The 15,678-nt window shown below is 35.6% G+C and overlaps 2 protein-coding genes across 2 annotated transcripts in view; both read right to left on the reverse strand.

Annotated features, from left to right (window-relative positions):
- Positions 1-395: 395 nt before the first annotated feature.
- Positions 396-15,678, reverse strand: part of LOC125212189 (loganic acid O-methyltransferase-like) — a 51,072-nt gene continuing 35,789 nt past the window's right edge. Inside the window, exons 2-4 of the mRNA XM_048112285.1 lie at positions 1,771-1,857; positions 1,066-1,689; positions 396-788 (exon numbers count right to left, since the gene is read on the reverse strand). Of these exons, the coding sequence (XP_047968242.1) occupies positions 456-788; positions 1,066-1,689; positions 1,771-1,854 (1,041 nt within the window). The 5' untranslated portion in view covers positions 1,855-1,857 and the 3' untranslated portion in view covers positions 396-455. The remainder of the gene's footprint in view (positions 789-1,065; positions 1,690-1,770; positions 1,858-15,678) is intronic.
- The window catches only part of LOC125210046 (loganic acid O-methyltransferase-like), a 51,364-nt gene continuing 49,835 nt past the window's right edge, over positions 14,150-15,678 (reverse strand). The window contains exon 3 of the mRNA XM_048109620.1: positions 14,150-14,669. Coding sequence (XP_047965577.1) covers positions 14,337-14,669 — 333 coding nt within the window. The 3' untranslated portion in view covers positions 14,150-14,336. The remainder of the gene's footprint in view (positions 14,670-15,678) is intronic.

A 15,678-nucleotide genomic window follows, 5' to 3' on the forward strand; every position in this document is an offset into this window, starting at 1 on the left:
AAGTCTTAATTTCAAATCCTCTGTGACCACAATATTTAAATTTAAATTCATTTACCTAAAAAAGAAGTCACCTTTTAGCCTTATTCCACCTAGTTATCTTAAAACTAGATTTAAGTTTTCTTTAAAAAAAGTAACCTTTTAGCCTTTTCCCACCTAGTTATCCTAAAACTAGATTTAAATTTTCTTTATACTTGCCAATCAGATTTAAGTCTACTGTTAAGATGTCAATTAGTTCGGCATGAGATTGTACAACTCTTACAAGCTCTTATGAACTTGAAAGGTAGAGCAACTGAGTATTTAAGTATCCTTGAACTGTTATGGGCTCTTTGGCTTCCATATTAATAAATTCTATATTTGAGCCTAAAAAGAAAAAAAAGTAAAGAAAAATATTTCACTTAATAGAACACTTTATTTGATTGTGATCTGAGACCAACAAAACAACAACCGTGACCACACTAAACATCGTTGCGCTTGAGAATAACAACCACCACAATAGTTCTATCATTAGAAGGATTTGCGTAAGCTACTGAATTTTGGAGTTTCTTCTTCAAAAGGTCGAACGTTTCGTCGATGATTTCGTCTCCAAACTCATGCATAAGCATATTTTGTTTAACTGCCCTAAAAAATGCCACATGGCCATCAATAGTGAGCAATGTCCTCGTCTTTAAAATCTCCATTTTTTCTATGTTGAAATTATTGCTCTTTTGCAATATGGCTCTCAACTCTTCTGGGGTGGGAGTGTAGCATGGAAAGTTAAAAGTCTCCGACCTCGCCTTACTTAATCTTCCCTGTTAAAATTGGTTTTATTACATATGAAAAAAGGGTAAATTTCTAGGAAAAACATGTTGTTGTTCATCCCGCAACTTTGACAATCACAATCAACTTGAAAAACCATGAATATTAAATTTCTTCACAATTATCTATAATAAAAATTTCTGGTCACTTACATTTAATATATTGTTCATATTTTTCAACCATGAATTTTAGATTTGCAGTGACATCTATTTATGATATTTCGAATAATATTTATGGTTTCAAATAAAAAGTGAAAGACATAGATTTGACCTTTTTGGCCATGTCGAGGAGGGAAGATCTGAGAAGGTCGGCCAGTGTCCCAACCGTATACTCTTTTTGTGGGTCCCAATAGGCAGGTAGTGCAGGAATTAGAAGAGCCATAATCCCACCTTTCACCATTTCCACAGCCCTACACTTCAAGAATGATTCCAAATCCTTCTCAAATTGCCCCAAATAAGCTGCATAAACCTCCTCATTCTCTCCTCCGCTCCAAATCAAAGATTTGAGGCCCTCTGCCGCCTTGGGCACCTCCGACAGCCAGTGGAGAGACCAAGCAGAGTACGCAAAGTGGATGGACAACGGCGGGAGAAGGCGGCGGTGGAAGTCTCCGGGCACTGCTAAAACCTCGTAACTCCTATTGGGCGGGAGGGAACTGAAGAGGGTGTTGAAATCGTTGGAGACGATGTCATTGAAGTAGACGTAGAACTCTGGGGTTTTGAGGTATGAGGATTCGTATTTCTGTTTGACGGCTTCGATGATTGTGTGCATGACCGGAAAAGAGTTGCTTCCGGTTGAGCACCCGAAGTCGGCAATGCAGAAGCTATTAGTTGAAATCTCTAATTTTGTGGCTATTTCTTCTTCGATGATTGCATTTGCAGTTTCCAATACTCCTCTCTTTAATTTGTGTATGAGCAATCATGTAAAATTATAGAATATGAATGCAATAATTTAATTATAATAGTAATAGATGTATACCTGGTAGGATGAGTTTTTGACATAGCTATGAACTCCATCGCCACCATTCATGGAAAAATGTTGACTATCTTTGGAAGAATCCATGAAGAAAAACTATGTAGAGAAAGAGTGAATCATACATCTCTATGTATAGAGAATTGAAAACTTTGAAACAAAAAATTCCAAATATTTTAATGGAGATTTGATATATCACGAGGCACGCATATAACAAGAATGTCTAACTATTTTAAGTTGATTCTTCGTCGTTTTTTTGTGTCACATATCTTTTTTTATCGAAAATATTATTCGAATCTTTTAGGTCAGAATTGGCACCTTGCTTTTTCTCAAGAAAAACAATTATTTGTAGAGTTATGATGGAATCCATGTGCCACGTATATTATACGTGATCAAGTAGTATAATATCTAATTTTGACAGATTGTTTCCATGTGGAACTGTTTAATACCACAAATTTTTTTATTTGGCTGGCATATATGAACAACATTATGAATATATACACTACAAAAAAAAGCGCCTGTTTGCGACCATACCTATAGTGCTCGATAGTTTGCGAGCAGAATAGCCAGCATAAACAAAAACAACATCCATTTACACCCATATTTTGCCAGCTGGAATAAAATGAGGGATTTTGCGAGCACACCTATAGTGCTCGAAAGTTTGCGAGCAAAGGGTGATTGCGACATGACAACTAAGTAGAATTTTTTCCATTTTGCGAGCACGTGAGTGTGCTCGAAATTATATTCTTACCAATTTCTCTCGCAAAATATACATGTGCTCGCAAATTAGTGAGCAATAATAGTTGCTAGCAAATTAGTGAGCAGAAATAGGTGCTCGCAAACTTTAATTCTTATCCAGATCTACTTTCTTGTTTCTCATTTGTTACCTTTCCCCATATTTGTTATCACCGTATGATTCCATCCCTTCTGCCATCGACTGTCGAACCAAGCCTCCACTCGTAGCAAAAATTTTTGCCAGATCTACTTACATAAAAGTTGGGAGAAGAGAGATATATGGGGAAACAAGCTCATCAAATTTTGATATTTTCCAATCATTGAAAGTTAGGGGTAGAGAGATGTGGGGAAGCAAACTCATCGAATTTTGATATTTTTCAATTATTGAAAGGTAAAACTTTGATTTGCTAGTTATTCTTCTAAAGTTGTGGGCTAAATTATTATACTTGATTTGTTAGATATTCTTTAAAGGTGTGGACTAAATTATTATACATGATTTGTTAGCTATTCCTCTAAATTTGTGGGCTAAATAAACCAAAATATTATCATATTTGATTTTTTAGCTTTTCTTCTAAATGTGTAGGCTAAATTATTATATACTTGATTTGTTAGATATTCTTTTAAATTTGTGGGCTAAATAATTCACAATATTATTATACTCCCTCCGTTCCATAAAAGTTGAGACAAAACTTTTGGGCACGGAGATTAAGAATTTATATTAAATAAATAGGAGAGATGAAAAAAGTAGGAAAGATAAAAGAGAGTAAAGTAAATGATGGAATAAAGTAAGAGTGATTAGATGTTTTGTCTTTAGTTAAAAAAGGAAATGACTCAACTTTGTTGGGACGGACTAAAAAGGAATACGACTCAACTTTTATGGGACGGAGGGAGTACTTGATTTGTTAGATGTTTTTCTAAATTTGTGGGCTTAATAATTCAAAATATTGGTCTACTCGATTTGATCTATATTATGATACTTGAATTGTTAGTTATTCTTATTTGTGGGCTAAATAATTCAAAGTATTATTACACTTGATTTGATTTATATTGTTTCTTGCCTAAGATTTCTGCGATTTGGAGGTGTTTCCGCTACCCGTGGTCGGCCCAGCTTGGCATTTTCCAATTATTAAAAGGTAAAACTTTTATTTGATAAATATTCTTTTAATTTGTGGGCTAAATAATTCAAAGTATTATTGTACTTTATTTGATTTATATTGTTTTTGTATGATAGATAGTAAAATGAATCAAATTCCGGGAAGAGAGTGCAACATCCCTCTAGAATGGATGGTTCGAATATTAGGTGTCCATGTGCACGATGTGATAATAAAAATTTTCTTCATATGGACATGGTGAAGGAGCATCTTGTGAAAATGGGGTTTACTAAAAATTATTATGATTGGAGATTTCACTATTGAAGCGTCGTCCAGCTCAAGACAAATAGAATCCATGCATTGTGATCCACCATTGAATCCGTACCAGCATATGGTGCACGATGCGTGGGGACATTCAGGTGCTCATGAGCATTGGCAGTATGTTCCGCCTACATACATGCCAAAGCCCCCATTCAATGAGTCGCAACAGTTCTATAATTTGTTAGAAGCGTCTAAGTCTGATTTGTGGGAGGGGTGTGATTATTCTGAGCTGTCAACAAATGCTCGAATAATGACTATGAAGTCTGAACATCGAACGTCTTTGCGAGCTGTTGACGAATTGTGTCAGTTTATGGAGGAGCGTTTGCCAAAGCCAAATCGTATGCCTAACAGTTTCTACAAGTGCAAGAAACAAATGCAGACTTTAGATATGCGACATCTGAAGTTACATTGTTGCAAGAAAGGATGCATGATCTATTGGAGGGAAGACGAGAATATGACTGAATACAAAGTTTGTGGTCAGGCTAGATTCAAGGATAATGGCAGGAGTCCATTCAAGAAGATGTACTATTTTCCTCTGGGCCCAAGATTAAGACGATTGTATGCGTCTGAAGTTACAGCTCAATCCATGCGATGGCACGCCCAGACTCCAGGAGAGATGCGCCATCCAGCTGATTCTATAGACTGGAAAACATTCGACAAGACACATCCCTGATTTTCTTATGAATCAAGAAATGTCAAGTTGACACTTAGCACAGATGGATTTCAGCCATTCGGCCAACGTGGTTCACAATACTCATTATGGCCGGTAATTTTAACTCCATACAATTTGCCGTCGTGGATGTGCATGAAAGATCCATACATGTTTCTCACTGTGATCGTGCCAGGTCCGAAGAGTCCAAAACACAAAATTGATTTATTTCTACAACCCTTGATTGCAGAGCTCAACGATTTATGGGCTGAAGGAATTCCAGCATACGATATATCCAGAAAACAAAACTTCCAGTTGCGTGCAGCACTGATGAGGACTATCAGCGACTTCCCCGCATATTCAATGTTATCAGGATGGAGTACATCTGGGCACCATGCATGTCCGTATTGTATGGAGGACTCACAAGCTTTTTCCTTGAAGGAGTCTCGGTTGAGTTCGGCATGGGTTTTAAGAAATGTAAAGGAAAGTTGGTGAAAAAAGATTGTGAAATGTGGGTCGTACTATTTTATATTAGTTTTATAATAAAATGTGTGAGGAAAAAGGTTAGTGGAATGTCGGGTCTAATACCATTTATGGAATATTTCAACCGGGACTCTTAAAGTGGGACGCCCAAAAATGGTAAACTGGGACTCCTAAAGTAGGACAGATGGAGTATTAATTAATGCCCAAGTCTAAGTTGGTTTATCAGCCGACCTATTAATATTTCCTCCATTCATGAAAAATAGTCTTATTTTGTCATTTTTGGATGTCCACAAAAAATAATCTCGTTTCAAAAAGAGGAAATTTATAGTATCTCATATTTTACATACTTTTTCTCCTCTCTCAATATTTTATTCAATTTTCAATCTATCTTTCTAACTTTACCTATTTATTCTTTTTTTCTCTCTTAATTTGCCAATTTCTCATAAAATCCGTGCCATCCACAAATTGAACTATTTTTTATGGGCGGAAGCATGACGTTCAACTGTCGAAACTGGGCAGCCTGGGCAGCGTGGTTTTGTGCACGATTTGGAGCAATCGAGTTGTAAGCACAGTGGTGCCGTTGTCCCAATGACGGAATCTAACAGTTAAATAAGGCAATGCTGAAATTTAAAAACATAATAGTATTAAAATATTCAATTTTTCATATAATGTCAATACAAATCTAATGAGACGTGTTAAATGATAATCATTTCCGATGAATCACCATGTCTTGATGTGATCGAAGAATAATCTCATTTTTATTTTCAAAAAAGTTTCACTTAGTATGTATAATTAACAGATCATTCATCTATTCTTCTCCCACCGATTCGCAAATTTGTCTCATTGAAGAAAATACTCACAAATCTGGAATATTGAATAACTCGACTATATCATTATATCACTAATTGGACTCGGATCACTTGAAGTTATCATTCCTCAGCTTTTAGAAAAATATCTATATATAACTATAATCATAACAACAAGAATTTTAGATAATATTATTTTCTATATTAATAAATTTATTGACTACTATTTGCATAAGAAACAAAATTTTATAGTATGCCCCAAGTTGCTAGTATGCTATAGGTTGCTAATTTAATTTCTATATAACTCGACTAGATGCCCGTTACTAATTTTAATCTACAATTGTAATGTGTTTTTAAAGTTACAAATTTTTATGAAACTTGTAAAATATGAATTGGATATATGGGCTTCATTAGACTCAAGGACTTGATTTATTCTTTCTAATTTAATGTTTCATGTATATATTTGTATGAAGGTGTCCACTATTATACAATGTGATAAACCAAAATAAACTTTATTTTGTAAATTAGTCAGTAGGGTGGGGTTGGAGCAAATAACTGTGCGATACAATGTAATGTTAGCACTTTCAAGACGAGCCAGGATACACGGTCACGTGCTAACTTTTTGAGAGAAAATACAACTGAATAAGATATAAGAATAAATATGGCTTTTAGTCATGGGCAATACTGATAACTGAATGGATTCTAAGAACATCCATAATGGCTTTAGGCTAGCTATAGGCTTGCCACAAACTCCTCCTGCCACATTATCAGCATTAAAATTCCTCCTGCCATATCACCAGGACAAGCAATAGGCTAGCCATAGGCTAGCCACAACAATCAAAATTAAAAAACAATTAAATTTACGGAATTAAACACAAAATACAGAATTAAATTTATGACACATGTAAGGGAAATTTCATTAATTTCATTAAAATAATCAAAAAGTACATTTATTAAAAAAATTTACATAATAATAAAAAATACATAAAACAAAAAAAACTATCGCCGTACAGTCCTCCGCGCCCATAACTTTTCAATTAAATCCTTTTAGAGTTGAATATGAGCATCCACTTGGCGCATGTCGGCATGTGCCTGAAGGCGGCCGATTTCGTCGTGAGGTACCCCCTTCATACCTTGGGGGTGGCCACGCCGTGGCTTGGATCGGCTTCATCATCATTGGCCCAACTAGTCAGTTGTACACCTTTATCTTCAACTATCATGTTGTGCATCCTAAAACGCCGCCTGAAAATGTTGGCCCCATACCGCGCAATGGCGGCGAGCGGATCGGCGAGCGCTTCGGCTAGCGCCCGGGAATCGGCGAGCGCTCGCCGATTCTCTAGCCGATTCCATGCTAGCCGCTTACAATGGTTCGGCGAGCGGACCGGCCAGCGCCAGGAGTCGGCTAGCCGGTCGCTCGTCGACCATTGTGGATGCTCTAAGAAGAAAAAAAAGGAAAGAATATACTCATCTGTCGCCTATTAATTGTCCACTTTCACTTTTTAGCATAAAATGGCAATATGTACCACATTCCACTAACTCATTCCACTCACATTTTATTATAAAACTAAGAGTAAATGCCAAAATAGGTCCTGAATATATGTCAATTTTACGATTTTGGTCCTAGATATTATCTTTTGAATTTTTGCATCCCAAACATTTTAAGTCGATCACAATCGGTCCGAAACTAACTTTTCCGTCAAATTGTAACGGTCAACATTTTTAATCCTGATTTTGACCAACTTAAGCCGTTAAATATGATTACTAACTCCCTAATTATATCATTAATTATTTTGAAATAGAAAATGATTTTCGGATGCCACTTCGAAGACTTTGAGGTCGATATAGAGGGTGTAGCCGACGAGGGCGGGGCAGGAGGCGGAGTTGGAGTAGGGCTCGATGGTGGATTTGGCCGCGGCGGGTGTGATTGAGGTTAGGAGGAGGAGGAGGGATGCATTTTGATGTGGGAGAGTGGAGAGGGCAGAAATTGAGAATCAAAAGAGGGGAAGTGGGAGGGGGGAAAGGTGAAATTTTGAAACAGTGTGGGAGAGTGACATACTTGAATTTTACATGGTTTTAAAGGATGGTTTTGTATGAATTTGATCATATTTTGTCTATTATTGGGCATATTTATATCCACTTTTCTATTATGTTGGTATGTTGACCATTTTGTTAAAAATGTGGAGAAAAAGGTACAAAATATGTGGATGTGCAACAGCCTTGGTTTAAGACAATATTAACTGGAGATTTTTAAGTCCAATCAGCCCCTAATGCATATCAATCTCTTCGTCTTCGAAAGAGCTTCGCGTGAGTATCTCGCACGCCTCAATCGGAATTAGGTAGAAGAAGTTATGGTCGTTATAAGAGCACTGCGCGTTCCAGAAAATTTCACGCGGTCGGGTGAATTAACCACCCGGCCGGGTACGGTGTTTCTACGCGAAAAGAGTCAGAAATTGGTCCAAAATGACCACCCGGCCTGGTGAATTTTACTCTTTAGAATTCCACCCGACCCGGTACACTATTCTAGTGTATTTTTATGCCAAAAACGCGATTTTTGATGGGGGATTAAAAGGAAGAATGCCTAGGGTTCATCATTCTACATTCCACCACCTACCACACACTCCACACTTCCCCAAGAACACTTTGAAGACCGATTTGAAGATTGAAGACTACAAATCGAGAGATTGGAGTCTCTAATCCATAGAATCATTCCACATGAGTATTTATTTGCTTTCTTTGATGTATTTGATTAAATCCATTGTTTTGGTTTTCATGAAGAACATGAGTAGCTAATTTTATTGTGGAGTTTTGGTGAAAACTACAATGGGTGTTTGTGATTAATTCAATGACTTCTTTCGATTACTTAGCTCTTGTGATTTCTTTGTTCATTCTTGTGCCGTTTCAATTCAATTGCTTAGCTACCAATTGAGTTTGTTTACCTTTATAGTTGTAATCGAGAGATACCTATCTAGGTTTGATAAAAGAGTGAGCATCACTTTGAAAATCTACACTCGAGAGAGGGGAACCTTAGTGAGGGCTTGGGTCTTTTGTTCTTTGGAGTTAATCTAAACATATTAGAAGGAGACTTCAATATTAAGGGTTAATCAACAGGGTGAGTACACTCGCGAGGGGGCTCAACCTAGACTAGCGACTTTCCTAGTAATCCTAGAGACATAAAATGGGTAATCGAAGTTGTTGAATCAATCTGTAATGCCCCGACTTTTCCTATATCCTTTAGTTGTGTTTTTTTTTTTTTACATATAAATTTCAAACGTTTAGTAGAATATTATCTAGAATCCCAAGTTCCCTTTGCGTATTAATATATCGTTTCCTCAACCAAACTGAAAGATAGGAATGAAAAAAAAAGGAAGAAAAGAAGAACCAAGACATAAGTTTACATATGTGAACATCCCTACATCTAGGGCTGGCAATTTTTGACACGACACGATAATCCGACACGAATCCGCACGAAATTATTGGGTTTGGATTAAATCTTATTGGATGCGGGTCATTATAGGGTCGACCCACTATGAATAGGAAAAATTCGGGTCGGATGCGGGTTGGATGCGGGTAACCCGTTAAAAATTAATATTTTTATTTTTATTTTGAGTAAAGTTGAATTTACAAAAATTATATACACAAAATGCCCTTCAAATTTTAAAAAGGATAATATTAATTTATTTTGATTAGATAGCATCATTAATTACATATTTTTGTGACTAATTTGACCTTATTTATAATTTTTCATTATTCATTTGTATTGTTGTACCTTATTAAAAGATAAAAGTTTAGAAAGAATAACTATCCATAATATTTTAATGGAGTAATAATGGAATAATTTTTTATTCATTTTATTTAAACTATCACAATGATATAAAGATAAATAAATTATTTTTTTTTACAAAGTATAAATTAGGAAAACACTCTTTTGTTTGGAAATTCTATCATATTATTTTTGAAACCATTGATATTTTATCATTAGTTTCTAACTTTTAATTTTGAAAATAATATTATACATATTGGTTGATTATTCTATCTAAAATTATTAACAATATAATATGGGTCATTCAATAATGAGACATTGTTGGACTCAACACATATAATAGTAATGCAACATTCAAATGTATAGCACTTGCTGCATAAATTGATAAGATCATGAAAAATTATTGTTGCTATATGATAAATCACAATATTTTCAATCTTTCATTTACTGTATTATTTTAATATTACTTTTATAATTATTTTCATAGTGCGTAATAATATCATAATAGAGATGGTATGAGGATAACAACATGTGGAACCCAATGTGTAAGTTGTAACACATCCTTTAATTATATGACTGCTATATAAATTGATATATTTAAATATTATGATAAACCACAATAAATTTTAGACCCATATTATAAAATTAATTTATGATTAATTATCTTATATATTTTATAGTGCATCAAATGATACATAAGAGCTAGTTCGACGATAGAAGGTTGTTGCTCTCAACGTCCACCTAGGCCTGTGACACAATCTTCAAGAGTATTAGTTATTATATACAAAATATATAATTATGTCTTCATTCATGTAATCTTGGATAATAATATTAAATGACCAGTAATGACTCTACTTTGCATATTTCTCCATATGTTATAATATATAGAAAATATTTGAAATTACAAGCTTCAAATTATACTTCAAATTACAAAAATTAAAGTAGTTGAAAGAAATGAAATGAAATAAAATACAATCTACGTGAGAGATCCAAATGAAAAATAGTACTAAATCAATTAGTATTTAGAATAAAAGGATAATTTGAATAAATTTATGAAAAATAAGTTTATACTTATAGATACAAAACGTAATTCAGATATTATGTAATAGCAAAACTAATCTACCAATAATTTAATAATATAATTTATTACTATTATATTCTTTTTATTTTGATTTAATAAATTTAATTTAATTATTAGTATTTTCACTCTTTTGTTTTGTTCTTTTTACTTCTTTAGTTCTTTTAACTTGTTTCAAATTTTTTTGGTAAAACTAGAAAAAAATATGATGTAAAATATTTTTCTAAATATAATAAAACATTTTTGTTAAAATTATATAAGCATTTTTGTTTTTGAATTCTAGCTGAAAGCATGTTCAAATTTTAATCAACATTAGAGGCTATAATGTGAAATTAATGCTATAACTAAAATAGGTAAATTCCTTTAACTTTTGCAAATGATAGAAAATGACAAAAATAGTAAAATACCCTAATTTTGTATATCGTGTTGTTATCGTGTCGGGTCAACCTAAAGTGGTTAGTGCCGGTATCGTATTCAGGCCGATATCGTGTTGTTATCGTGTCGGGTCAACCCAAAGCAGTTCGTGTCGTTATCGTGTTCAGGTCGTGTCCGAGTTTGAAGGTGGCGGGTTGGATTCGTGTTCAGGTTTGGAGTTTCCTTAACAGGTTGGGTTCGAGTTTGGCCTTATTGAGTTGACCCGATAACGACCCAATCTGCACGATTTGCCAATCCTGCCTACGTCTCCAAAATAGAAGAAATGGAAATTAAGAAAATTGACATCTAGGTTTTGGGCCTATCAACCATTTATTTTAGCCCAAACTTTCTTTTAAAACCACTATTGGGAGAACCCATCTCCATGCCCTCTTTATTTCTGTTGGCAGCCCAATAGAGTTTCCAATATGCCAACTCCCCAACTCCACGCGTCCTCTGCAAAATCTGCCAATTTCTCTCCACCGCCTTAAAATATCTAGTAACACATACTCCCTCCGTCCCAATAAATATGAAACGTTTGTTTTTCGGTACAGGATTTTATGTAGTGTTATTTTGTGAGTTCAAGAAGAGAGAATAAGATAAGATTGAGGAAAAAGTAAATAAAATTATTTGTATTTTAAGAAACGTTTCATTTTTAATAGGACAATCCAAATAGAAAAACGTTTCATTTCTATTGGGACAGAGGGAGTATATCATATTATCATTCCCCACAATAGCTTTCACCACATCCAAATCCAAATTCTGAGAGAAGAAAATAAGGGTTAGAAAAAAAAAAAAAGTAGAGACAGTGAGCTCTACAAGTGTTTTTATACGGTTGCAAAATCTTTTCTCCCAACAACAGGGTATAATTTCTGTCAGTTCCCGTATCTATGTTTTTATTTCCATGGCATACCTTTTCATCATTCACAGTAGTTAATTCATGAGATTTTTGTGCAAACATCGAAATAAGTTCAACCTATTGAAACCAAGTCAACTCCAATTTCTTGAGAACAGTTGCAGCGCCGATGGTGCCTCGAACGGCGACACCTGCGCCTGCACGGCAGCAACCGGTCCAGAGATGACTTCCGACGGGGCTCTAAATCGAATGGGTTTCCGGCAGCGAGAATTAGAGAAAGAGAGAGATGGGAGTTTGCTGAGGGGAGGCAGCGCCGCCGCCTGTGCGTGTCCGGTGGTGGCGGTGCTGCGTTTTTGTTGGGGAGAGCAAGAAGAAGGGATTAGATGGAGTCTTCTTTTCAAGGATTTTGATTTAGTTGAGAGAAAGAGGGATAGAGAGAGAGGAGTTTGAATTTGGGAATTTTTGTGTGATGAAGGAATAAGAGTAATTTGGTGGTGACGATGGTGGGGAAAGTGGGCTGCTCTATTTTGAATTGTAATTGGGTTTCTTTTAGGGAAAAGAGGATTGGCTAAATGGAATAAAATAGTTGGGCTAAGGAATATCATTTTAAGATGGGCTATGGATTTTAATTTGGGAATTGGGGGCCAGAATATTAGAGTAATTTGAGAAATTTACTTTGGGCCGAGAATTATTTGTTGCACTAGAATATCTTTGGACCAAAATAAATAGTTGTGGGGACTTTGTGATAATATGCTAGACCATGTTTTAATTTTCGAAATAATTAATTCGAAGGAAAGCTGAGTTTTTTTAAGTTAAAGGAAACTATGCTAACGAGGTGGGCTTTCTATCCTATATTATTATGTGGGCTTTCAAGTATGATTTTAGTTATTTAAATTCTAAGTATGTTTTGTCTGACCATATTTTATTTTTAGCAATGTCTGTTTGTTTGTCTAGCAAGGGGTGTCTCCCTACTAGACTAGGACAGTCATATCGAATTCGGGTCCCAGTAGGGCCGCAAGCCTTACTCGGATTAGTGTACACCAGGGGATCGTCAGCCATCCTTTGAGTTGGCCGGTCCAGTGACTCGGAATGTGGCCACATTCCCGATTCACACAGGTTCAGATATGGTATATGCTACAGGAAAATAGACAGACCAGTCATAATTTACAAAAGAAAAGAGTATAGTGTACTCGGGCCTTTTTAAGATAAATCCCGAGCTCACTCAATGATGGCTTGACAAAACTAGTTTTAATATAAAGCATAGTTCGATAAGTGTTCACTGAGTATATCAAGTACTCAGCCCTACATGTATTTTTTTTAAATGTGCAGGTTGACCGATGATGGGCGGGTGGGTGTTGAGCAAAGCCGATGAAGAATTTGTCTTAACTTTCTGGATATGTCATGTCTTCACACCTGGCATATTTTCTTTTACCCTGAATGCTTCCGCTGATTATTGCTTCTTTTGAGTTTATACTTTTTCGAGATGATACTACGATTTTTTTTAAGCTATTCCAATTATTTCAAGTTATGTTCAATTCCCCGCTTCTTTAAATCCCCCCCTTGTCGCGGTAAGCATACCTTGCTACCCTTAGCTAAGTGCGGTCGTGACACAATCGCATGACAATTCCATTGTAATTGGATCCAAAACTCTACTCTCCTCTTTGTGGTATCTTTTCACTTATGTTTATTTCCTCTTGTTACTTTTAATTTCTTTTTAATTGTTATATGCTTATAGTAGTGTTAGAACAAAACCATTTCTCTTTGGATTGTCTAGATAGTAGTCGAAATTTGTTCGTGGTACTTGAGTTGATACAATCTTGTCTCTGTGGAATACGATATTCTTGCTTGCTAATTGCTACACTAGCCTCGTACACTTGCGGGTATTATTTGTGTTAAAATAAGTTGAGTCAGAGAGAGAGTGGGAATTCAGTGATATAACTAGGTGATTTTAGAGTGGGATTAAAGTCAGATCCCTAGTACTTTTTTAATTTTAAAATAATTAATGATATAATTAGGGAGTTAGTAATCATAATTTAAAACGTTGACCGTTACAGTTTGATGGAAAAGTTAGTTTTGGACCGATTGTGATCCGAGTTGAAATGTTTGAGATGCGAAAATTCAAAAGATAATGTTTATGACCTAAAAATCGTAAAATGGGCATATGTTCATGATCAATTTGGCCTTTACTCTAAAACTAATATATAAAAGTGACACTCATATTCCACTAACCTTTTCAACTCACTTTCCTTTACATTTCTCAAAACCCGTGCTGGAACCAAAGTGGACAATTATTAGGGGACGGAGGGAGTATCTTTCTTAACAGAAACACTTTATCTAATTGTGATCTCTGATGATAAACAAAACAACGACCATGACCACTTACTAAACATCGTTGCACTTGAGAATAACAACAACCACAACAGTTCTATCATTAGAAGGATTTGCGTAAGCAGGTGAACTTTGGAGTTTCTTCTTCAAAAGGTTGAACGTTTCATCGATGATTTCATCTCCAAACTCATGTGTGAGCATATTTTGTTTAACTGCCCTAAAAAATGCCACGTGACCATCAACCGTGAGCAATGTCCCAGGCTTCAAAATCTCCATTCTTTCTATGCTGAAACTATTACTCTTTTGCAATATAGATATCAACTCCTCTGGGGTGGGAATATAGCCTGGAAAGTTAAAAGTCTCCGACTTCGCTTTACACAATCTTCCCTGTTAAGATTGATTTCATTACAAAAAGGGTAAATTTGTAGGAAAAATATGACGTTTGACCGTTTGTCCCGCGACATTGAAAACCAACTAGAAAAACAATGAATTCTAAATTTGTTCACAATTATCCTATCACCAGAATTTCCAGTCGATTACATGTAATATGATTTTCATATTCTTCAACTAAATGATGACGTTTGATCTATTAATAGAAACTATTTTTTTTACCATAGAATAATTGACAAGAAATCCAAACTTAAAATATGAACAAAATTTATGCTTTTTGATAATTAACCCTAATAAAATTACTATTCCCTCCGTCCCTCTATAGAAACGAGATTTAAGAAAAAATGTTTTAAATAATTGAGTAAAAGGTGAATAATGTAGAAAGAGAAAAAATAGAATAAAGTAAGAGAGAGTAAAATACTTTTGACCAAAAAAAGGAAATGACTCAATTGCAATAAAATAATCCAAAAAGGAATACGACTCAGCTACAAAAGGACGGAGGGAGTAATATTTTTCGAAAAAAGTCAAGCATAGATTTGACCTTTTTAGCCATGTCGAGGAGGGAAGATCGGAGAAGGTCGGCCAACGTTCCAACCGTAAACTCTTTTTGTGGGTCCCAATATGCCGGCAAGGCCGGAATTAGAAGAGCCATAATCCCATCTTTTACCATTTCTACAGCCCTACTCTTCAAGAATGATTCCATATCCCTCTCAAACTGCCCCAAATAAGCTGCATAAACCTCCTTTCCCTCTCCTCCGCTCCAAATTGAAGACTTGAGGCCCTCTGCCGCCTTGGGCACCTCCGACAGCCATTGGAGCGCCCAAGAAGAGTACGCAAAGTGGACAGACGACGGTGGGAGAAGGCGGCCGTGGAAGTCTCCGGGCACTGCACAAACCTCGTAGCTCCTGTCGGGCGGGAGGGAATTGAAGAGGATGTTGAAATCGTTGGAGACGATGTCGTTGAAGCAGACATAGAATTCTGGGGTTTTGAGGTCTGAGGATTCGTA

This window comes from Salvia hispanica, chromosome 3, assembly GCF_023119035.1.
Source record: "Salvia hispanica cultivar TCC Black 2014 chromosome 3, UniMelb_Shisp_WGS_1.0, whole genome shotgun sequence".
Lineage (NCBI taxonomy): Eukaryota > Viridiplantae > Streptophyta > Magnoliopsida > Lamiales > Lamiaceae > Salvia > Salvia hispanica.